At 34.8% G+C, this 24,874-nt stretch overlaps 4 protein-coding genes across 4 annotated transcripts; 3 read left to right on the top strand and 1 right to left on the bottom strand.

The window, feature by feature from the left end:
• The first annotated feature begins 125 nt into the window (after positions 1-125).
• On the top strand, positions 126-2,751 carry B0J16DRAFT_50266 (glycoside hydrolase superfamily). Its single transcript, XM_046133945.1, has 3 exons — positions 126-265; positions 316-895; positions 947-2,751. Exons 1-3 carry the CDS (start codon positions 145-147, stop codon positions 2,640-2,642), a joined length of 2,397 nt encoding a protein of 798 aa, XP_045985689.1. The 5' UTR covers positions 126-144; the 3' UTR covers positions 2,643-2,751.
• A 30-nt stretch (positions 2,752-2,781) lies between these two features.
• Positions 2,782-3,372, bottom strand: B0J16DRAFT_379671 (uncharacterized protein; the record flags this gene model as incomplete). Its single annotated transcript, XM_046131013.1, has 2 exons — positions 2,782-3,072; positions 3,124-3,372. The coding sequence occupies 2 exons, from the start codon at positions 3,370-3,372 to the stop codon at positions 2,782-2,784; spliced, it is 540 nt and encodes a 179-aa protein (XP_045985688.1).
• A 305-nt stretch (positions 3,373-3,677) lies between these two features.
• Positions 3,678-6,305, top strand: B0J16DRAFT_331762 (uncharacterized protein). The gene is made up of 5 exons (XM_046126626.1): positions 3,678-4,011; positions 4,108-4,317; positions 4,373-5,088; positions 5,184-5,443; positions 5,491-6,305. Exons 1-5 carry the CDS (start codon positions 3,979-3,981, stop codon positions 6,189-6,191), a joined length of 1,920 nt encoding a protein of 639 aa, XP_045985687.1. The 5' UTR covers positions 3,678-3,978; the 3' UTR covers positions 6,192-6,305.
• Positions 6,306-20,571: 14,266 nt separating this feature from the next.
• On the top strand, positions 20,572-24,636 carry B0J16DRAFT_331757 (uncharacterized protein). Its single transcript, XM_046126625.1, has 3 exons — positions 20,572-20,794; positions 20,869-23,676; positions 23,725-24,636. The coding sequence occupies exons 1-3, from the start codon at positions 20,736-20,738 to the stop codon at positions 24,308-24,310; spliced, it is 3,453 nt and encodes a 1,150-aa protein (XP_045985686.1). The 5' UTR covers positions 20,572-20,735; the 3' UTR covers positions 24,311-24,636.
• The last annotated feature ends 238 nt before the right edge of the window (positions 24,637-24,874 follow it).

Below are 24,874 nucleotides of genomic sequence, written 5' to 3'. Positions count from 1 at the left end.
GTAAAGTTGGCCGATGAGCGGGGAATTACCAGCGGAGTGGTTTGATTGAGATTAGACGACTGTGCGTTCATGCAATATAAAAGATGGAAACCCAACTCCAAATATTGTTGTTCGGCATCGAGACCAGACAATTCATCTCTCGTCATGTATCCTACTTCTGTCTCTGGCCTTGTGGCCTTGCCGTTTCTGACTTTGGCTCTGGCTGCGAATGTTATCACTGATGATACTCATTTCTATGGACAATCCGAGCCTGTTTATCCCACACGTGAGCACCTCAAGCATTCTCATGAAAACTTCAACTGACGTGTCTTATAGCCGAGCAAGCTGAGATCGGTGCTTGGGCAGATGCTATCACCAAAGCAAAAGGTCTAGTCGCACAGTTGACTCTCGAAGAAAAAGTCAATCTCACAGCAGGCGGCCAATCAACAACCGGCTGCTCTGGTTTCATCCCCAGCATTCCCCGCGTCAACTTCCCCGGCCTCTGCCTTAATGATGCCGGAAACGGTGTCCGCAACACCGACTACGTGTCTTCCTTCCCATCAGGCATCCACGTCGGCGCCAGCTGGAATGAAGAATTAACATACAGTCGGAGTTACTACATGGGCAACGAAGCCAAGACCAAGGGCGTCAACATACTTCTTGGACCTGTTTTCGGTCCTCTTGGTCGTGTAGTTGAAGGTGGAAGGAATTGGGAGGGCTTTTCTAATGATCCTTATCTTGCGGGCCAGCTTGGACGGGAGGCTGTTGTTGGTATTCAGGATGCTGGTATTATTGCTTGTGGTAAGCATTGGCTTGCCCAGGAGCAGGAGACGCATCGTCTCAATGCTGCCATCACTGAAGCTCAGCCCGTCTCATCCAATGTGGACGACAAGACTCTTCATGAGCTTTACATGTGGTAAGTACCCACACCTTACTAAACCTACCAACTCACTTACTAACATGTCAGGCCCTTCGCCGATGCAGTCCACGCCGGACTTGGAAGTATCATGTGCAGTTACAACCGCGCCAACAACTCCCAAGCCTGTCAAAACTCCAAGCTCCTCAACGGCCTCCTGAAGGGCGAACTAGGATTCCAGGGCTTCGTGGTTTCCGATTGGGGTGCGCAACACTCTGGTATGGCTTCTGCTCTGGCCGGTATGGATATGGCCATGCCTACCAACAAGCTGTGGGGTGGAAACCTTACTGCTGGTGTCAACAATGGTACTATTCCCGAGGCTCAGCTCGACAACATGATCACACGAATTCTTGCTCCTTGGTTCCAGTTCAACCAAGATGACTCATCCTTCCCCTCTCCCGGCCACGGCATCGCTGCCAACCTCTTGATCCCTCACCCCATCGTCGACGCCCGTAACGCTAGCTCCAAGTCCACCCTTTGGGATGGAGCAGTGGAAGGCCACGTCCTCGTCAAGAACACCAACAAGACCCTCCCCTTCAAGCCCAACATGAAGATGATCTCCCTATTCGGCTACTCCCACAAGGCACCCGACAAGAACACCCCCGAAGCCAAGGTTGAGGGCGCCATGTTCGCCCCCTGGTCCGTCGGCGCCCAGACTGCCAACATGACTGAGCTCAACACTGGTTTCATGGGTAACTTGAGTCTTACCTACTCTGCCATTGCTCCTAACGGTACTTTGTTCACTGCTGGTGGCTCTGGTGCTAGTGCTGCTAGTTCCATGAGCGCGCCTTTTGATGCTCTTCTTTATCGCGCTCGCAAGGAAGGTACTGCCATGTTCTGGGACTTTGAGAGCTGGGATCCTGCTGTTAACCCCAACACCGAGGCCTGTATTGTTGCTGGTAACGCTTGGGCTAGCGAGGGCTGGGACAGGCCCGGTTTGACTGATGACTACACTGATAGTCTCATCAACAACGTTGCCGATAAGTGCGCCAATACCATCGTTGTCCTTCACAACGCTGGTACTCGTCTCGTGGACGGGTTTATCAGTCACCCTAACATTACTGCTGTTATCTTCGCCCACCTTCCCGGTCAAGACAGCGGTGAAGCTCTTGTGTCTCTGTTGTATGGCGACGAGAACCCCTCTGGTCGCCTTCCTTATACTGTTGCTCGTAACGAGACTGACTACGGTGTCACTCTCAAGGCAGACCTGACCATGGCTCCTCACGAATATCAGCACTTTCCCCAATCTGACTTTACCGAGGGTGTCTTCACTGATTACCGTCACTTTGACGCTAAGAATATTACTCCTCGCTACGAGTTCGGCTTTGGCCTTAGCTACACTACCTTCGACTACGCTGATCTCAAGATCTCCAAGTCCGACGCCAAGTCTGAGGAATATCCCACCGGGACTCTGACCGAGGGTGGACGCACCGATCTTTGGGACGTTGTCGCTACTGTTACTGTCAAGGTCAGCAACACTGGTGATGTCGACGGCAAGGAAGTCGCGCAGTTGTATGTCGGTGTTCCTGGCAAGGAGAACCCTTCTAAGCAGCTTCGCGGTTTCAAGAAGCCTAGCATCAAGGCTGGAGAGGCTACCACAGTTACATTTGAGCTTACTCGTCGCGATTTGAGTGTTTGGGATGTTATTGCGCAGGAGTGGCAGCTTCAGCAGGGTGATTATGCTGTTTATGTTGGACGGAGTAGTCGCGATCTTCCTCTCGAGGAAACCTTATCCCTTGGACAATAAGTCTTTGAAGTCTAGAAGTATATAATTGAAGACTACTGTAAATAAGAGAGTTATGATTAATGCAATATCTTATCTAAAACTTTATGTTTATTTACAAGATAATCAATCGAGACCCCGGCTCGCGCGAGCCATAGAGTATCTAAAGTACAAGCGCGCCTACCAGACCTAGAGTGATAGAGAAAACTGAGCCCGCGACACCCAACACCCTGGAGGCAGTTGGATCATTGATGTGATGAATGAGGAGAGCAGACTGCGGGGCCAAGTCGTCAGGGTCGAAAAAGACATTGTTGTACTCGCGACAGAAAGCGTCCCGTTCGACGCCGCGCAAAACGGCAGGCTTCCGAATGGCGAATGATAGGGTCGGATCGTGAACTTTGTTTTGAATAAGAAACTGATGTCCATGGCCAGAGATGAGCGACACATCTGTGACCTGGGTGCGTCGATTAATAGTGAGCCATAGTCAAGACGGGAATGGACTTACACCAGTCATCTTCACGATAGAAACAGTAGGTTTCTTTAAAAGAATACCTCGGTACAGAATGCGCTTGAAACGATTGACATGCTGCTTGTAAGCACTGGCAATGTCAACAGCCCATTTCTCAGGGCTATCGTTGTCCGAGAAAAAGAAATAAGAGGCGTGAACGTTTTTCGTGGGTGACTCGAAAAGAACCATGTATGTAAGGCTGCCTTGTGCTTGGCCTACCATGTTGGTCGAGATGTGTCCACTCATTTTGGAAAGGCGCCTTGGGGTAAGGCAAAGGGAATAATAGGTAACTTGATTTGCATTTTGAAAATCCACTGAAACGGGTATATAAGATTGTGTTAAATATCGGTGGCTAAGAAGAAATCTTCAATTGGCGGTTATCGCAGAGACATGGTGGAATGTAACTCCTGGCTGTAGGAGAAACGCCCCCAATGGAGTAGGCCAGGGAAGGGTACTTTGAGAGGCCCACATAATTTCTCCGCAGCTAGAAAGAAAAACGAGCGCGTTTCTCTGGTAGTGCGGAGTAACGGAGTCGGTACAACCCAGAATACCGGAATTCGGTGAGGGTCTAAGTACGAAACGAGTGGTTTAGTACAAGGTTGATAAACCGAATTGGTACTAAATCTAATGCTTTGTTCTTCCTTTGAAGGTATCAACTTTTCCTGACAATTGAAGCCCCTTTCATTGCCAATGAACCTGGGGGCAGCATCTCGGGGTTATTATTAGTTTGTCAGCGAGCCTAACTGCCAGGTCGATGATTTTCCCGCAGCCGCTGAAAAACCTTTTTTCCCCATCCAATTCCAAGAACAGTCATACTCACCTTTAGCTATCTGCAGTCATAACGAAGCTACAATGGATCGAGAATCTCACATTGGGATTCAGTATGTAAGCTAAGTCTCTCACTAGCTCAGCTGTCGGGCGGCATTATGGCCCGGCTTTCTGCCCCGCAAACTGAACCTGGTCTTTATTAACCCATTCCAGCTTCCCGTTAGCTCTCAACTATCCTGCTGGTTGCATGAGCGGGAGTCAACTCCGGGGGATTACCTTTTCTTAGTGGCCCACACAGGATGTCAGCGTAGGTCTGATCGTTGTCTTCTGATACTTGATCGTCTGGCCTATTGGTCCCGTGAGATTGACTTCCCTGGTCAGCAACGTTATATCGGGAAAGCAGGCGACCCAGCGCGCTACAATGTAAGGTTGAATACAATCCAGTTCCAGGTGACGGTTCTTATTATTTCAATGTTAGGGACAACCTTCAGTAGGCTTCTACGATGAAGCCGCCATCACTCCACGTTCTGGCCCTTCACCGACTCGTAACCTTGAAACAGAACACATTCGTTCCTCAGCTGTGAGAAGAAAACCAGAGATCCGTCGGCAGCCAAACGCCGATCGTCAAGAGAATAGCGAGGAAGGGGCAGTTGACGCGAGTATCACGCCTCGACCATCAACTACAGCGGACACAGCATCCGAACGGATGCTACCTCACCGCGACCCACCCATATTTGCCTCCGTCCGTCAAGTACTATCATGCAACCCCCCCTTTGCAAGCGCGGTCGTTTCAGCTATAAAACGACTACCGCCTTCTAATCGTGCTATTCTCATTGGACACAATGAGATCGATGCTACAGATTGCGCTGACGGTTCATCGCCGGACCCCTCGCGATCGTGCGAAAGGGATGCCAAGAGACTTAAAGTCTCGGACGACAACCCTAAGCATGGTGACGAAGGATGTCCAGGCAACAACAAGAATCTTAAAGGTAATGATAAAGACGGGGAGGGAGGAAATGATGGCGATGAAGGAAATGGCGGTGACGGGCCGCCTTCGTCATCTAACAAGGGAGGATCTCAGAAAAAGAAGGGTCGTTGGATTTGCCCATATCACCTTGCATATCCCGAGTTGTACTGGATCCCCCACTTCAAGGACTGTTCACCTGGGAACATGGTTGACCCGAATGAATGGAGGCAAGTAACTATCGCACTTGTTCCTTGCCCTCCAGACCTGATATCATCAAGAACAGCACTCTATGCTTCAAAGAACAGCTTCTTACCTATCTTAGGACACACCTAGGGAGACACCATTCGCCCGAGGCAAAGGGCAAGCACCTAAAAAAGAACAAGGGACTCGACGCCGATAGGATAGAAAAGTTCTATATGGCCCAGGAGACTTTGGATACCGTCCTACAGGAAATCAAGTCGCACTCAGAACGCCCTCGCGGTAATCATCGCGATAAATATCGGACAGACCTATTCATTAAAGTCTGGTGCATGATATTCCCCAAGGACAAATTCCCTCATTTCAAGGAACCATTGTCAGCCTGTATGTACTTGAGCCGCTCTGTTGCTCGATGACTAACCCTTGTATAGTTCATTGCGCAGGCGAGGATGTGGGGGAACATCTCACACACCAGGCTGGGATCTTGCTAGGGACTCTGTACGATGCCAAAGCGGACGAGGCTCTGAAGTCTGGGGCGCTTCCCATTTTACCAACCGCGGCTGAAACAAGAGAGTTCATGTCACAGGCTATAGCGATCGCGCTTCTTAACTCGCCTATTGCTACTGGACCTACACAGTGGCTTGCTCGTGCCCGCCCCGAAGAGGTAGAGGCTGCCGGACAGAACTACATGGACAGGTCTGTTCCTTCGTTGATGACCATCTTCTCCTCTGATGAAGACCTTACTCCCAACGATAAAGGACTTGTAACCCACCCGACAACGTATAACACGTCCCACCCCGCTCCTAGTGCTGGACGTCTTTGGCCTGTTCAACTATTTCCTAACGGGACGTGGTTAGAATTACTACCTTCCAACTCAAACCACAGACAAGAGGCATATCTCAGTCTACCACCCGAGTGGTATCTTGCCAACACGCGACCAATTCCAAGCATGCGGGCACCTGTCATGCACAGTCCCTTCTATACAGATCTGCCACCTACCACCCCATCTCAGCAGGGAAACTGGGCCCCGCCAATTGAACCTGCACGTGAAGGAGTCTCGTTACAAGCAATACAAAGAGGTCCAATAGCCCCGGAAGAGTTTAATTTTGATATCGACTATTTAAACCGATGACATGATGGATCTCAACAGGAAATTGTTAGCATAGATAAAGCCTTACATCTTCAACTTTATTCGTTCTTAGCTTTACTTTTAATGATACTCTACTAGGAAAGAATATTATTGTACAATTCGAGATGAGCGTATCCGAATACGCCAACCCTTTCTAGTGGCCCGCGTACTGTCCCGTCCCGCACTTAAGCGCCTGTTATGGCGCCAAGCCTGGTCTGTAACCCCTAATAAGCTGACTCTCCTCCAGTGAGGCTGACATGCCATTCACATCCGCTCTTGCCGAGTGTCGGTGGGAAGTGCAGCGAGCTTGCCACAGTTTGCTGGGCTTGGCAATCGATCATCGAACCGCTCAACTTTGCGGAGATCAGCCTAACGCTACTACGTGTTTGGGGTCCAAAATTCTACGACATTCTGTTCCGAAAGAGACATCTCGTCCGCTATATTTGGTTTCGTGTGGAGCTAAAGCGATGTGATTGCACAAGATGCACTGGTGAAGATCACAGCCTGTGGGGCATGGATTCTGCTGATAACGACATCATTAAGGATGCATTCCATACTTTATTTACAGGACTGAGCGCATGGGAGCCTCGCGGTGACTGGGTACTAGACATTAGTGTCTATTCACCCAGTGACAACAAGCACAATGTACAAAAGTCTTTGACCGATCCGGGCTTAGTACAAAGCCATGGCGATGCGATCCGCGAGCTGGGACTATCGGCGGAGGTAGTCCGGCCCGTCTCGTTGCGACAAATCCTGATTGAACATCGGTTGCAGGCTTAACACTGCATGAAAGCTTTCCTCCCTGTATGTAGAGCGCTGTCTAGTCTCACGGTCGGAGATTTGCCAGGATGATCGTGGATGCTGCTTTGCCGGTCGGTTCAATGACGCCATCATCAGACAATGTTTGCAGATACTTGCACTTTCCACAGGGCATTATGACTGAGCATATCGAGACATTTCATCCGCACGATGAATTGACATTGCGTGACGCAATTACAGATATCTTCACCTTGGCCGCTCAAACAAACATAAGAGCACCTTTGACCACCAGACTATGCTGGATTTTGAACGTCTTCTAGCCTAGCCGCTAGTGAGACGTTTTCCCACCAACTAGGTATATGTATAAGGGGACAGAAGAAGGGGTCTTGTGGTCCTCCGACTATGTAGTTTTAGATGACTCGTTGAATGGGCAGCGCCAAGAGTTACCGCATGCCCCTGATAAGTGGGGCTTATTGGCGGTAAGTAACCGGGTAAGTGTAGGGGTCCTATTGGCTTGCTTAAGTGTGAGAAGTAGAGCATACAGTAACTTATCTCTCTTTTATTCTTAATTAATATTTTCTTCTTCTTTAGTACCTTTAAACTATTTTTTCTATATATTATTAATATATTATCTATTCTATTATAGCTATAACCTAAATGTAACAGTTAAAGTTCCTAAGGGATAAACTAGTCCATACTAGGTTTATATTAGCAGATGCATAGGGCATTAATACTAAGCGTTACAAAGTATTACATCTCTTAATAGTAAATAAAGTAGGTTAGGTGTATTTAGGTAAAAAAGTCTTATTAATAGCTAGTAAGCTAAGTATTCTATCTAGTGCTAAAGGAATATATATATACATAATAGTCTTACTAGTGTAGTTATAAGCTTTAAGGGAAGGCTTACAATAACTTAGGTAAGCTAGTAAGTAAATTTACAGCTAGTATTATAAGCTTAGGTAAGGCTTACGTAGGTATAGGTAAGCTAAGCTTTAATTAGTAAAAAATATAGAGTATATATAATGTAACTGCAGGGATTATAATATAATCTCTTCCCTTCTATAGTCTTATTCTTAAGACCTATATAACTTACTTTTCTAACTATTTTATCTATATAAGTCTAACTTAATCTTATATCTATTATATTAGAGTATTTTAATAAATAAAAAGTAGATTCCCTTAATACTATTTTACTAACTTTTACTAAGAAGTATTATAAAGTTACTAAAGGTATTATATAGTTTAGTTTTAAAGTTATACCTTATTCTTACTATAGTAAGTATAGTATAGCTTATAAGATAATTGCAGGGAAGAAGAAATATAGTTTATATATTTCTCTTAGTTATCTTTGTAATATAACTAATATACCTTTAAATTCTTATAAGTTCTTATAGTTCTTTTTATTTTTAAATATTAACTTTTTGATTTTATAGTTATATATATTATAAATAAAGTAAAATATTTAGAAGAGTAAGAAGTAGCTACTAAAGAGTTATTATCTTCTTATTGTAAGGCGCTTTGTATTATATAGTATAAACTAGATAAGTCTCTTTTTTAACTAAAGACCTATTGTAAGTAAAAGAAGGAGTTAGTATCTTATAGGGTTAAAATAACTTAATATAGCTTAGATTTATTAGATAAACTTAAGGAGGCTAAGAAGGCTAAATCTTCCTAGGAGTAGTTAGTAGTTAAGGATATTAACTTATTAGTATATTTAAATGTACTTGATTTTAGCTTCTTTGATTTTTTTAGTATTAATAGAAGTTCTTTAGGAGTTATTAGGTACTAATAAGATTTTCTAGTAGTTCCTATATATTTTTATTTTCTAGGTAGTTTTTCTATTTTACTAAGTATATTATTTATTTATTTTTCTTTTTTATATCTTTAATTACCTTTACTTTATAGATTTCTAGTCCTTTAATTTCTTTAGGTTTATTTCCAATTTTAACTTATATTATGTTAGCTACTAATTTAAGTAAGGAAATATAAAAGATTAGATAAAGCCTAACTTTTAGTAGTAGGTCCAGTTTATAGTTATTTTCTGAAATTTTCTTAATAATTTTATATAGTCTAATATATTTGTAGTTTAATTTATGTAATAGTTGTTTTATTGTAATGTTTTTTGTAGCTAGGTAGATTATCTTTCTCTCTTTAAAGGTTAGTCCTTTTACCTTCTTAGTATTATAGTATTTTTTTATTCTTTTTCTAATAAATTTAAGTTCTATCTTTATTTCTTTATATAGATTTTTTAGTTTATTTACTTTTAAGATAGCAGTAGGGTTAATTATTTGTATATCTTATTTACTGTAATAAGCATCTGGGGTAAATCTAAAGTTTATATAGGTAGGTGTTAACTTTATGCTTTTGTTATAGGTAGTATTATAAGCTAATTATACTATAGGTAGCTTTTAACCTAATTGTTTTATCTATAGTTAATATAGTATTGTAAGTATTGTTTTAGAACTTGATTTATTTATTTAGTTTATCTATCTATTTAGGGTCTAAAGGCTATTAATAGCTGGTAGTTAAGTCCTAGGTGTAATATAAGTGCTTGCTAAAATTTAGCTGTAAATATTAGTCCTCTATCTAATAGGATCTTATTTAGTAGTCTATATATACTAACTATATATTAATAAAAGATATAGGAAAGTTCTTCTATATCTGTAGATTCTTTGTAGGGTAGGTAGTATAAGAATTTTATAAGTTAGTTAATAATAACTATAATACTATTATAGAAGATTTTAGTTAAGGGTTCTTTTAATAAGGGTAACTTAGTTATAAAGTCTATAGTAATTGAATCCTAAGGGTATTAGGCTACTAGTAAGGGTTATAGTTATCTATAGAGTTTATATCTCTGTGATTTTATTCTTATATAGATATTGTACTACTTAATTACTTTCTTTACTGTATTCTTTATATTCTCTATGTAGTAGTTCTCTTTAAGTTACTTAAGTATTTTTATTACACCTTAGTAACCATATAGGGGATATTTATATATATCCTATACTAGTTCTTCTTTAAGCTCTTTTAGTATAACTTACATTTATTATATATATAATTCTCTATAGCTAGGGCTTATTTCTTATATATTCTAAGGTCTATTGTAGTCTTCTAACTATTCTTTTATTAAGATAGTTCTTATAGTATATACTATGGTTTTTATTAGAGTAGTAAATTAGTATTCTCCCTTATTATTTTTCTCTAGGATCTATTTCTAAGACTTAATTTTAATATTAGCTTTATAGTTAAGTCTATAACTAATAGTATTTATATATCTATTATTAGATCCTTTGCAGTATATAATTATAAAATTAAATTTATATAGGTATTTAGCATAGTATAGTTATTGTTAATTTAGTTCTTATATTATAGTAAAGTATAATATATTCTAGTAGTTAATATAGACCTTAATCTAATAAAGGCTTCCTATAAGGTAATATTTAAATTCCTTAAAATAGTTAATAATAGCTAGGAATTCTTTATTGTAGATAGGGTAGTTAAGTTCTACTCTATGTAGCTTATATAAGTAGAAGGTAATTAGGTATAGTATACCTTTGTTATTTTATTAGCTAATTTATCCTTTTAGTGTAAAATCTAAGGAGTTAGTTTTAAGTTTAATTTCCTTCTTTAGGTTAAATATAATTAAAACTAGTTTACTAAGTATAATATCTTATAGTTTCTTAAATACTTATTGTGCTTTATTATACTATAAGAACTTAGTATTCTTCTTTGTAAGTTCTATAAGGGAGTTAGCTATTTTACTAAAGTCTTTAATAAATTATTAGTAGTAGTTAGTAAATCTTAAGAAGCTTTATACTTCCTTAACTATAGTAAGTACTAGCTAGTCTTATACTATTAATATCTTCTTATAGTTTATTTAGATTTCTCCTAGTAAGATAGTATATCTTAGGAAGTTAACTTCTGTAATATAGAAGTAACTCTTCTTAGGTTTTACTAAAAGGTTTATATCCTATAATACTTTAAGGACCTTATAGATATATTCCTTATATTCTTTTTTATTATTTAAGAAGATTAGGATATTATTAAGGTAGTATACTATAAATATATCTAGGTATTATTGTAAAATATTATTAATTATTTATTAAAATGTAGCTAGTATATTTATAAGGCTAAATAGTATAACTAAGTATTTAAATAGTTTAAATTTAGTTCTAAAGGTAGTTTTTTACTTATTGCCTTCCTTAATGTAAATTAGGTTATAAGTACCCTTAAGGTTAAGTGTAGTAAAGATTTATTTTCCTTATAGTTAGTCCTTTAGTTCTATAATAAGTAAAAGTAAGGTTTTATCCTTAATAGTAAGGTTATTTAAGTATTAATAATCTATAATAAGTTATAGTTTTCTGTTTTTCTTAGGTATAAATATTATAGGGAATTCTACTAAGGATATTAACTTTTATATATTACCCTTTTAGAGTTCTCCTTCTAGGTAGTCTCTAAGTATAGTAAGTTCTAGCTTATTAAGATTATAGATCTTCTAGAATAATAGGTTATTTAATTTAAGTATAATCTTATAGTCCTAGTAGCTATACTATAGTACCTTTATGTTTAATTCTTCTTTAAATAATTTCTTATAGTAATAGTACTTCTATAGTATATTCTTAAGTTAGTCTTCTATTAGTAGTATCTTTTATATTTCTAGTTTCTTATTAAGGTTATATAGCTATATACTAAATATTACAATTATCTATTTAATATATTAAATCTTACCTTTTTTATATTTATATTATATTTCTCTTAGAGGTAGGTAAGTGTTTTTCTTACGCTAAGCTTTACTAGTTACTTTAGTTAAAGTTTAAGATCTTTATTTATCTTCTATTTCTAAATTATCCTTTAAGTTAGAGGGATTATCTATGTAGGTAATCTAGCTAGTTCTTTAATTAAATTGTAGGTTATAGTAATATAGCTATAGGTATCCTAGCAGTAGGTTATAACCTAGTATAGGGGTAATATTAAGGTTAACGTTATATCTGTAAGTTCCTATAAATACCTTTAAGTAATTAATTTCTTAGGTAACTTATTCTCTATTATAGGTTAATATTCCTCCTTCTAAGTTCCTTAGTAAGTAAGGTTAGGCCTTAGGTTGCTATAGTAGCTATAACTTATTAACTATGTAAGGGTTAATTATATTAATATTAGCTCTACTATCTATTAGTATAGTTAGCTATATTCCCTTAATTTATACTTATATTTCTAAGTAAATCCTTTAACTATTAGTAGTTCTTCTAAGAGCCTTTAAAAGTATTAGCTTTATATTAGAGCTTATCTGTAGCTTTAATATAGTAAGCTATTATCTTTTCCTAGTTAGCTTAGGTATTATAGATTATATTTACTATTATAGTTTAATATATTATTTAGGTATTTATTTTCTACTTATTTTACTTTTTAGTCTTTATTATGTATTTACTATTCTTTTTCTTTTTAACTTTCCTATTATTATAGGGTCTTAGGGTCTAGTGTATTTTCTCTATTAGAATTACCCTTTGTGTTTTATTACTATTTTTTAATAAGGTATTTATTATCCTTTTCCCTATTTAGTAGGTTTACTAGTATAGTTAGGTCTACTCTATGTTTTTATTAGTTAATAGATTATTAGTTTTAGATATATATAAGGGTATACTCCCTTATTTTAGTATAGGTAGTAAATTTTATTACTTTATTTTCTAAGTACTATTTAAATAGTTAATATCCTATAGTATTAATAATAGTATATGGTTTTTAGTTAATATAGTTTTTAATATTTAGTAGAAAGTAATTATTACTTATCTTTTCTTATTAGTGTAGTATATAGTAGTAAGCTATGTAGGATATCTATAAGATTTAACTGTACTTTAGGCTACTTAGGTACCTTCTTAGGTTATAGTAGGCTATAGGCTATTATACTAAACTAGTAGGTTATTTCTTCTGTTCTATAGTAATTACCCTAATATAGATATTATTATCTTATACTATCTCTACTTGTTCTTTTACTTATTATACTACTTTACTAGTTTATTCTTTCTATTGTTTATTATAGAAGTACTTCTATTTCTATACTTATACCTTTTAATGTTTTGTAATAGTGGTTCTGTATTATCTTTTAAGTTTTACTTATATAGTACTAGTGTAGTTTAGGTTATAATAATATTAGTTAGGTTATATTCTTTTAATAAAGATATTATTAATTGTAGTTATAATATTTATTCTTTTTATTATTTCTTATAGAGTTTTAATAGTTCTATTTAGTTAAGGAAGATATATTCCTAAGAATATTCTATCTATAAGTTAGTTTAGTTTTTATTAAATTTCTTTAAGTATAAGAGTGCTTTCTGTGTTAAGGATAACTTTCTTCTCTTTTTAAGTAACTGTAATTATATACCCTTCTGTAATTATTGTAATTACTTCTAGTACTAGCTAGAATCCTTCCTTATATTTTTAGGCTTTTTCTCTTTTCTTTTCTTATTATTATTTATTAGCTCTAGCCTTATTTTCTGGTTTACTATTATATTCCCTTTTAGATTATTTCTTACTTAGGGCTTTCTTTTGCAGGTATTCTTCTTTTATCTGTTTATAGGCTTGTTTCTGTTTTCTATACTTAATAGCTTCTTTAATGTATTTTTTATATGCAATTTATTAAGTATAGCTATTATCTTAGGTATCTACGTTATAGCTTAATTATATTATAGCTACTTATCTAGATATTTATATAGCTATTTATAGTTTATCTATATTAGTTTATTGTAAGTTCTTACCTTTAGGTACTAGTTTATATTTCTAGTTAGTCTTTATAAGGTTTTAGTAATCCTATTCTTAGTATCCCTTTTTGCTATAGTTCCAGTAGGTAGGGGCTAGTTAGTTAGTTTAAGTAGTATTTATATTTATAGGTCTAGCTTAGACTCTATATAAGGTATTAGTATAGTTTTATTATCTTTATCCTTAATTAGCATTATATTAAGGTTTATTATTTTATCTTTTTCTATTATTATATTTAAAGTTATAAGTTTTTTAGTTAAATTATTAATTATTAATTTTAACTACTATATTAATATAGTCTATAAGTTCCTTAGGTTAGTTTTCTTTATAGAGTTTAGCTTATATAGGTTCTTTTAGGGTATTAAAGAAGAGTAATATAAGTATATCCTAGTCTTAAGGTAGTTTAGAAGTAAGTTATAAGAATTTAACTTTAAGTTCTAATGTAAATTAGGTTTACTTAAGTACCTTAATTCTTCTTTTAGCTTAACCTTTTTTATTAATAGTCCTAAAAGCTTATTGTAGTACTTTCTTAAAAGCTAAGTAGTTAATATATATTATGTATATTTGTAGTATAAGGTCTTTTATATTTCCCTTATTAGTTTAATCTTCTAGGATTAGCTAAAACTACTGGGTAGCTATATTCTTAAGGTAGCTAGATATATATCTAGTTTTCTTATAATTAGTAGTAAATTAAGTAGGGTAGTAAGATATAAATGCTTAATACTAAGTAAGAAATATTGTAAGTTTAGTAAGGCTTTCTCTATATATCTTAGGTAGGTTAGGTCTAAGGATTTCTCTAGTATCTTTACTATTAGTAGTAGTATTAGCTAAAGTATATATTTCCTATAAGCTATTCTAGTTATTCTAGCTCTACTAATTCTAAATATTAATAGCATTCTATAGGAGCTATTAGAGATTATCTATTTTAGTAGCTATAGTAGTAACCTACTCCTAGAGCTATATAACTTTAGTATTATTAAAGCTTTCTAAGGATTATTTATCCTATTCTATCTCCTAAGTAAGGTTAGGTATAGGAGTAGGGGTAATAGGGTTAGTAGTATTTTACTAGTTAGTAAGAGTAGTTAGAGTAACTATTGTATAAGTATTACTTAGCGTTAATATAGTATAGTTTAAATAAGAGCTATTAATGTATAATAGTTAAAGTTCCTAAGGAATAAACTAGTTTATACTAGGTTTATATTAGTAAATACATAGAGCATTAATACTAAGTATTGCAAAGTATTATATCTCTTAATAGTAAATAGAGTAAGTTAGGTATATTTAAGTAAAGAAGTCTTATTAATAGCCAGTAAGCTAAGTATTCTATCTAGTGCTAAAGGAATATATATATATATAATAGTCTTACTAGTATAGTTATAAGCTTTAAGGGAAGGCTTACGATAACTTGGGTAAGCTAGTAAGTAAATTTACAGCTAGTATTGTAAGCTTAGGTAAGGCTTACGTAGGTGTAGGTAAGCTAAGCTTTAATTGGTGAAAAATATAGGGTATATGTGATGTAACTGCGGGGATTGTAATACTAAAACTATTTTAATTAAGTTATTAAATTTTATTTTTAAGAAAACCTTTTTCTTTCTATAACTAAAAATAAAGACTATATAATAAAGGCTTAGTTATTAAAAGTAATTACTAAAGATATCCCTAAAGCTACTATAGAAACTCTATTTAAAAAGGTAATAAATATATAATCTATTATTAATATATTATAAATACTAATATTTAAAAGCCTTTATTATTATAAGGTCTTTACTTAATATTAGTAAACCTTATTAAGTTTAAATATTTAAATATTAAAAAGAATACTATTTTAGTTAAAAAGGTAATTTATATACCTATACTTTTAGATTAGTTAAAAATAGCTTTAATAGGTATTACCTATATTATCTTAATAGAGGGTTTACTACTAGAAATTAAATAAAAATATATTAAAAATATAAGTAATTATTAATATATTATTAATATATTACTTATTTTATATAGATTTAGTACTATAACTAAAAGAGTATAGGCCTAAACCTTTTATTATTATTATTTTTATAAGAAAAGCTTATAAAGATATAAAGGTATTACTATACTAATACTAAAACCTATAAATTTATTTTACCTAGGTTATAAGTACTATATATAAAGGTTACTAAGGAATACTATAACTTACTTATAGATATTAAGTAAAAAGTAACTAAAAAAAGTACTAAGAAGAAAGCTACTATATAAGTAACTATTAATGTATTATTAATATATAGCTTATATCTTTTAGTTATATTAATACTATTTAGTATAATTATACTTTTAGAAAAGCCTATTAGTAAGCTAATTACTAGCTTATATATACTTTAACTCTTTATTAATTAAGTATTTAAATAAGTAAAATACCTTACTTATTATAATATATAAATAATATATACTTAATGTATTAATAGGAAAATACTAGACTTTTTTAATATTCTATTAAGTATATTAATTATTAATATTAAAATAGCTACTATTTTATAATCTTACCCTTTAAATACTTATAGTCTTATTACTTTATTCTAGTAATCTAAGTAGCTTTAAATAATAAGTAATACTTAGCTTTTAAATTAAGGAAAGAAAAGGAATATTATTAGATTAGTATTATAACCTTAAAGGATAAATAGTATAGTAAGTAAACCTTTTATTAATATATTATTAATATATACTTAATATATTAACTAAGTAATATATATATAAGTAAAGGAAAAGGTAAGATTATTTATTATATATATAATATTATATATTATATCTTTTACTCTAAAAGAATTAATTTTTTCTTTATAATCCTTATATCTTATAGTATTTATACTTATATACTACTTTTACCTATAACCCTACTATAAGATATTTTTACTAAGCTTAAAAATATACTTTAAAGCTTATTATAAGTATTATAAAGCCTTTATAAGTTTTTCTATTTATCTATTATTAATATATTATTAATATATTATCTATTTATCTAGGGTTTTAGTTAAAGTCTAATACTATATACTATTTACTTTCTAAGTATTAGGCTATAACCCTTAGTAATATCTATCCTAGCCTTATAAATAAAGGCTACCTTATATACTTACTACATTAGTAATAGGCAAACTTCTTCCCTTTAGGTATATTAATCCTTAGTACTTAATATAAGTATCTCTTATACTATAAGAGAAATCTAAATTAGGTATATTATTATTAAAAACTATTTATAATTTATTATTAATATATTAATTTAGTATATATAAATCTAATATAATAATAGAATATATCTTCTTATATTTCTCTTTTATTAAAAGTAAGTAAAGCTCTTTTAAAGCTTTACTTTTAAGAACTTTTAAGTTAATATAAATTTTAAGTATCTTACTAATCTAGGCCTTTATAAGATTATCTAGGCCTACTAGGATATAGTTACTAAAAAGAGTAAGTAATAAGCTATTTATTATTAATTTATTATTAATAGACTTTTTAGTAATTTCTTTTTTTTAGGTTATTATATACTGTAAAGATACTACTATATATTACCTTATATTTTATCTTTACTTTAAGTATATAGCCTAAGAGTTTAATATTATTCTTAACTAGTAGTATATATATAATAATAGTATTTAATATATTATAATTAACTAAGACTTTACCTATATAGTTAGTAAGAAATATCTTTATTACTTATTAATATATTATTAATATATCTTAGGACTAGGTTAATATCTTATATAGAATATTAATCCTAGGGGTAATACCTAAAAGTAGTATACTTAGAAATATATTATTCTTTGTAAATTTTACTTTAATTATAGAGTTAGTAAGTATTATATTTAATATATTATTAATATATAAACTAATTTTTAATAGATATATTATATAGAAAACTTAGTAATTATATAATAGGCCTAGATTCTATAAATAGTAGGATAAGAGTACTAGTAGAGGCTTAAGATTTTACTATATATTACTAGAAGTATTATAAACTTAAGAGAGATATAAATCTATTATTAATATATTACCTATATATTACTAATCTATATCTTAGATTTCCTATAAATAACTAAATAGATATAATATAAGGAAATTACTATTATTTCTATTAGAATTAATAGCTACCTTTTACTAATACTACCTAAAATAAGATTATAGTATTAAGATTATATAAACTATATTAAATAAATATATAAGGCTTTTTATTACTTTAGTAGTTAAAAGATTAGTATTATTAACTTAATTTAAATATAAGTTATACTTAATCTATTATTAATATATAGCTAATCTATTACCTAGGATATCTTAATTTAATTATAATAAAGTATCTATTACTAAAGTCTTTACTACTTAAAATATCCCTATAAACTATTATAATACTAAAATATAAGGCTAAATATAATAAGATAATATAGTATAGTAATATAAGTTATATTTAATTTATTATTAATATACTATTAATTAATTAAATAGGAAATTAAGGTTAAAGATAAGACTTTCTAAATATAGTATACTTAGTACTAGCTACTTTAACCCTAGCTACCCTAATGCAGGGGAAAAGTAGGTTATAAAATAGGCTATAAATACTTTAGCTAGCTAAAGGAACTACTTTATTAGGTATATCTATTAGCCTACTATAAAGCTTACCTATTAACTAATCTATAAGTATATTATAGTATAAAGTAAAGTAAGTCTTAGATAATCTATACTTAATCTATTATTAATATATTAATATTTATAGTAAGCCTAGTTTACTATAGTAATCTTTAATACCTAATAATAAAGATAAAGTTATTAAAAAGTAGGTTTTACTGTAAAGTAGTACTAAAATATTAAAAGAGTAAAGTAATAGGTAGGTATTTATTTTAAATAATAGAACTACTTTATTAGTAGCTAAAAATATATATAAGAAGGAAAAATTAATTACTTTAAGGCTTATAAGAGAATTAGTAAAGTTAAAAGGTTAATGTATTATTAATATATTATTTTTAAATATTACTATTTTTTACTTATATCCTATAATTACTATAAATAATATTAAAAATAAATAAGAAACTTAATTATAAATACTTATATAAAATTTTCTTTTTTTAATATATCTTTTAAATATTATATTTAAAAAAGAACTTTATATAAGTATTTAAAAAATATAATATTTAATAATATTAAAGTATAAATAGAATATATACTTATATAAAAAGTATTTTTTATAATATAAGTTTTTAAATATTAAATAATATTATTTTACTTTACTTTTATTATTTAAAATTATAATTAAGTTAATATAAAAGAAAAAAAAAGTATAAAGTAGTAGGTTAATATATTAATAGCTAGATTAATAACTAAAGCTAAGTTTAGTTAATATATTAATTATATATAAAAAACCCTTTAATCCTTAGCTTTTTTATTACCTTTATCTTTCTTAGACTTAGAAAAGTCTATATTATTAATATAGTATATTTAGACTATATACTTATAGGTAAGGTTAGTAAAAAGATACTCTTTTAGTAGTTAGTTAATATATTAATAATATATAAATAAATTTATCTTACCTTTATTAGGGTTATTCTTCTAGTACTAGTAGTAAAGCTTACCTATAGGGATTTTAATAGTTAACTTTATAACCTTATAGTAAATTTAGATAAATATATTAGTTAATATATTAATAATCTATAGGTTAAACTTATATTGCTTTTATAATATCTTTTACTACTAGTCTTATATTAAGGAAGGTTAATAAGCTTCTTAATAGTATAGATATACTTATTATCCTTATTATCTTTATCTTTAACCTTTCTAAGATTAGTTAATATATTAATAATTTATAAATAAACTTATAACTTACTATTAGTACTTAGTAAAGGTAGAAAGAACCTTAGGGAGCTTATTCTTAAAGTCCTTAGAATCTATAGGAGTAGTAGGATTATAAGGGATATAGGTATATAAAGTAATAAAATAGCTAGTATAGAAATCTAAGATTAAAGAATTAGTTAATATATTAATTATTTATTAATAAAATATACTCTTAAGCTTAGTAAGAGTAAGTATAGATAAAGTACTATAAGAAGTCTTTTAAATATCTTTCTTATAGGTCTTATAGATATAAATCTTTAAGTTCTAGGGTAAATAGTAGTAATTTTATAAGATTAGTTAATATATTAATAATCTATAAGTAAATCTTACCTTAGTATAAAGACCTTTACTTCTTCTAAGCTTAGATATATAATAAAATACTTTACCTTATAGAATAATAATCTCTTTTTATTTCTATAAAATTTATTAATAAATTATTTAATATATTATTAATCTATAATATATATTTTACTTAAAGGGATTATTATTTACCTAGTACTTAGTACTACTATTTAGGTTAATAGTATAAGTAATATAGTTAAAGTACTTAATATAAGTACTTAACTTAGTATAAGCTATTATTAATTATCCTAAGTAAAAATTAATATATTAATAAATAATTAATATATTAATTATAAATTACCTAGGTTAAATTTACTAATGTAAAGGTAATAATAAAGGAAGGAATAGTTAGTATATAAAATAAATTAATTATATATTAGCTAGTAGGTACCTTACTTTAAAAAAATCTACTGCTTTTCCCATTAGCTCACTTAGCTCCGCACCACCCAGCACCTTTCCTTCTGTAACCTCCACTTTACAGGGCCTTACGGCAGGTCTTGGCAGTGGGCATACAGCAGTTCATGTATAGCCACTCCGACTATCCACACAGGATCAGGGTCTGTCCAATCAGAGCATTTTATCGCAGTCTCGCCGGTCCAAGTAGTGGGGCGTGGTCCCAACACTACAAGTATCCACTGCTTGGTTCACTGCAGGACCTCTTTAATCCCAGCTAAGATCATCGGCAGACCTCTTGGCGAGCGGAGTTTCTGCTCCCTGCGCCACAAACACGTGTTAGATAATCAACCACGTAGCAATCAGAATTTTAACAGCCACATCCAGCGCAACCTTGTCACCAACACCAAGCACCAAAGTCCCAAGTTCCTAAAACGGGCGTCATCGCCGATTAACAATATGGCGACTGCAGAGGACACACATGTAACTGAATACATACGTGACCGTGAGACCGCACGGTATGTTTTGGGCACAGGCAGCACCGCCACAAGCTGGGGCCGTCTCCGCATCTACTTACCACGTGGTTCAATAGTTACGATGAGTTGCTACGTGCCAGATGTCTTCCAATCGGCCAACGCAACGGCACTAATCTTTCAGCATCACCTGATAACATCCTCACAAGCTTTGCTCAGTTGGCTACTTGTCGGACCATGACTGAGCGTTCAATGATATCGCTATTCGACGAGACAGAACAATATGTCGTCGCCGAGGCTACCCCGACCACATCTTTGCTGCCCACGCCACGACCAGACAACAGTCGCGATGCTTTCTGGCTCTGTGGCTCGTATATCCCGCGTAATGATGGGATATGTGACTACATGCTGCGTGCCGCCGACCGGTCTTGTACGTCGTCTACCCCGGACGAGTTGCCTGTGTTCGTCGTGCAAGACCTAGTTACGGACCCGCGGTTTTCCTCCAGTCCTTATTGCCAAGCTGGTAGTTCGGCTAGATTTTATGCATCAGTACCTATTCGATCTCCTCGGGGGATCAACATCGGGAGTTTATGCGTCTTCCATTCCACACCAGGCGTTGAATGGACGGATGAGTATGCAGACGTTTTGCGAGGCCTTTCACAGACCATCATGGATCATCTTGAGGGTAACCGAATAAAAAATACCTTGAAGCGCAGCCGGCAAATCGGCATTGGTCTGCAGAAATTCACTGACAGAACGCCTGTTCCGCTTGAAAGCAATCTTGATTCATTTGCGAGTATAAAATCCGCCAAATCTCATCCTCCCGATCAGAAACAAGCCGATCAGGATCTCCAAGGTTCCACAACCCCCAACCAAGAACCTATCTCTTCTGTAAAAGCTACGCCTCTTGAAATCCTCCAAAATCAGCCTCAAAGGTTCACATCATTGAACACATTCTTCGACGCAGCTACTATCATTAGAGAGTCTCTTGATGTAGATGGATGTGCGTTCTACGGTGGAGACTCCTGTAATCTCAATCATGTCCGCTCGTCAGAATCTGATCGTCAGTCTGAAGCTTCCCTGGACAGATCATGCTTCAGCCCAACTGTGATAAGTGATGAGGATGATACGAATACTCAATTGCAGCTCCCTTGTCAAGTTCTCGGATCCTCTTTCACCCAGCTCAGCGATTCCGCCTCCGAATCCGTGGGGGGCTTATCACAGCCTTTCCTCTCTCATCTGCTTGAACAGTACCCCCAAGGTTCCATTTTTAACCTGGAATCTCGTCCTACCGGCAAGTTCGACAACCCCAATAATGTGACCCTTGATGAACAAAGCGCTTCCGCCGCGGCCAAGTTAGACGAGATTTCGCTAAACGAGGATCATCCATGGCCGAGGTTGAGCTCGATAAACGACTGCGAAATCACAGGATCTATTTACGAGCAAAAAGAACTTTCGCAGGCTTTCCCTGATGCTCGAAGTGTTGCTTTCATCCCCATATGGGATCCTCAAAAAGGAATGTGGTCCATCGGCGGCTTTGCATGCTCAAGAAAGCTTCGTTATGAATTCGACAGGGACAGCGAGTTGCCCTTCCTGAGGGCTCTCGGCATACTTGCGGCATCGGAAGCCTTTCGACTCGATACTTCGAAAGCTAATAAATCGAAATCCGACGTTCTTGGCTCGATATCCCATGAGCTACGCTCTCCGCTCCACGGAATAATGCTCGGTTTGGAGCTGCTCAGCGATTCAGGACTAACTGCTGCGCAGCGGAACCTTGCTTACATGATTGAGACATGTTGCCGAACCCTTTTGGATACCACGGAACATTTATTGAACTACTCTAAAGTGAATCAGGCTTCAGAGACAGACAAGCATCAAGCCAAGGCTGTGGAACAGTCCAATAACGATAAAGCCATTTCTGTCAGGGCAGAACCTACGCTTCGGTCTGTTCCTCTAAACCTGATCATCGAGGACGTGATCGAAAGTGTTTATGCTGGTCACAGTTACCAGCAAATATCGATAGCGGGCTTGTTCAGCCCTCCCAAGCACCGAAAGGACTCTGGAGTCCAGGCTACGCGACGGCTAGAATCTGCACAAGCTGCAGAAGAAGCCAGCAATATAAGCGGCAGCGATGGACAGCATCAACACGACAGGCACGTTTCCGTTTTCTTGCTCTATGACCCTATGTGTCCATGGAACTTCCGCACGATCCCTGGTGCAATCCGTCGCATCATCATGAACTTGTTCGGAAACTCTCTCAAGTATACATCCAGGGGTGTTATCAAAGTTTCGGTCTCGCAAAGTCAACCAGAGAATGCCAAGAGCAACGAACGAATAGTTACACTGGTGGTTGAAGATACAGGCCGGGGTATCGGCGAGGAGTTTCTGCGTAACAAAATCTTCAGACCGTTCTCGCAGGAAGACCAGCTATCTACCGGCACGGGATTGGGGTTGAGCTTTGTGCACAGAATCACATCTCAGCTCGGCGGCACCATCTCCATCACCAGCCAAGTCGCTGTTGGCACTAAAGTCACGGTGTCATTACCTATGATGTTGGACGTGACTTCTTCGACGCATGAGCGTGGCATAGAAGAACAAGCATGCTATGGCCTTCGTGCCGCGGTTACCGGCTCTATACAATCTTCCAGAGTTGCCCCTCCAAGGATAATAAGTACCGATAGCTTGATCGAGAGGCTATGTTGCGACCACCTCGGCATGACATTGGTTACGGATTCAGAGGCCGAAGAGCTGAAACCGGATGTCATTATCTTCGTAAACCATGGAGATTCAAGTCTACCAACACCAAATGCGACATGGGAAGAGATGCCGGTTTTAGTGGTTTGTAACGACGCTCTACTTGTACAGAAATCCGAATCAGCATGCAAGCCCCGCGGTCACTCACAAATACACGAATTTATCACACAACCGTACGTTCTACCCCTCCTGGTGAGATATCCTTACTAAATCTTATAAAGTCTAAGTCCGAAAAAAGTAGAGGAGGCCATGTCTCGGCTAATGAATCTTTGGGCCGAGTCGCGAGCTAGCCCACCTACGTTAATACCCATGCCGTTGCCAACTATATCGACTACAACAGGCTCCAGTCAGCCACCAACCCCCAGCCCCCTAGTTCAAGAAAGCCCATTGGGAGGTCTACTTCCAACTCTAGATTATTTCCAAACCCCTCAATTTTTACTAGTTGAGGATAATCCGATTAACCTCAAGATGCTTACATGCTTTATGAAGAAGTTAAACCAGCCGTATAGGACCGCGGTTAATGGTGAAGAGGCGGTTTTGTCTTACAAGGAAAGTCCAGGACAGTTTAGGTATATCCTGATGGATATTTCCATGCCCGTCATGGACGGTCTTGAAGCGACACGGCAGATACGCGCATTTGAGCAATATCACGACATTCCCCCTTCGTTAGTGATGGCTATCACAGGGTTGGGGTCTGAGAGTACGCGGAATGAAGCAACTCGGAGCGGAGTGGACCTTTTTGTTACTAAGCCCGTCAAACTCAAGGAGCTCGAGGGGACACTTAAAGCTCGTGGGCTTTATGTCTAGATGTTATTAGTGCTATACTAATAAACATTAACAAGGAATGTATCTGTAATCAGAATGCTATCTTTAGATATCCAAGTCCGTGCTTTGTTATCTTTGTCCGTATGCTCCAGGACTTGCTCCTCGAAAAAGCTCAAATTAGTGGGTTGTCATAATACGAGGACCGGTTTAGGTTTGGTTCTCAGTCATTTGTAAAAATGAGAATAGCAATTTGGGAAGTAACAAAACATTGAATGGTACTAATCATGAAATAGAGTATAAGGAAAGAAATTCAATCTGAGGAGGGTGAACTCCAGGGCTAATGTGGTGAGCTCAGCAAGCGAAACGAATATTTTATCTAGTCAAGACACCCAAAATCCCCAGAGGTCGATCCAGTCGTGTTTTCTCATGCATATTCTAATTCTGCCTAAAGGCCATTCCTGTGCTACCAGCCCGGAGAAACGCTGGATGATTGATTTCGGTCGAGAAGTTGACAAAAGAATAATAAGCAAATGCTGGTCCCGAAACATGACGCACAGTGAGCAATTCTGCAATCGATTCACAATTATCACTTTAACGCCGGTGAGC

Source organism: Fusarium flagelliforme (genome assembly GCF_020744385.1).
Source record: "Fusarium flagelliforme strain FIESC 12 MPI-CAGE-AA-0113 chromosome Unknown B0J16scaffold_2, whole genome shotgun sequence".
Taxonomy (NCBI): domain Eukaryota; kingdom Fungi; phylum Ascomycota; class Sordariomycetes; order Hypocreales; family Nectriaceae; genus Fusarium; species Fusarium flagelliforme.
This window is presented reverse-complemented; position numbering and strand designations above follow the sequence as displayed.

Excerpts from the sequence above, each read along its gene's own strand:
- B0J16DRAFT_50266 (XM_046133945.1), top strand. The coding sequence starts at position 145 with ATGTATCCTACTTCTGTCTCTGGCCTTGTGGCCTTGCCGTTTCTGACT. Across the intron at positions 266-315 it reads CGAGCCTGTTTATCCCACAC|CCGAGCAAGCTGAGATCGGT; the intron begins GTGAGCACCTCA and ends CGTGTCTTATAG. Across the intron at positions 896-946 it reads CTTCATGAGCTTTACATGTG|GCCCTTCGCCGATGCAGTCC; the intron begins GTAAGTACCCAC and ends CTAACATGTCAG.
- B0J16DRAFT_331762 (XM_046126626.1), top strand. The coding sequence starts at position 3,979 with ATGGATCGAGAATCTCACATTGGGATTCAGTAT. Across the intron at positions 4,318-4,372 it reads GCGACCCAGCGCGCTACAAT|GGACAACCTTCAGTAGGCTT; the intron begins GTAAGGTTGAAT and ends TTTCAATGTTAG. Across the intron at positions 5,444-5,490 it reads CAAGGAACCATTGTCAGCCT|TTCATTGCGCAGGCGAGGAT; the intron begins GTATGTACTTGA and ends ACCCTTGTATAG.
- B0J16DRAFT_331757 (XM_046126625.1), top strand. The coding sequence starts at position 20,736 with ATGGCGACTGCAGAGGACACACATGTAACTGAATACATACGTGACCGT. Across the intron at positions 20,795-20,868 it reads CGTGACCGTGAGACCGCACG|TTACGATGAGTTGCTACGTG; the intron begins GTATGTTTTGGG and ends GTGGTTCAATAG. Across the intron at positions 23,677-23,724 it reads CACGAATTTATCACACAACC|TCTAAGTCCGAAAAAAGTAG; the intron begins GTACGTTCTACC and ends AATCTTATAAAG.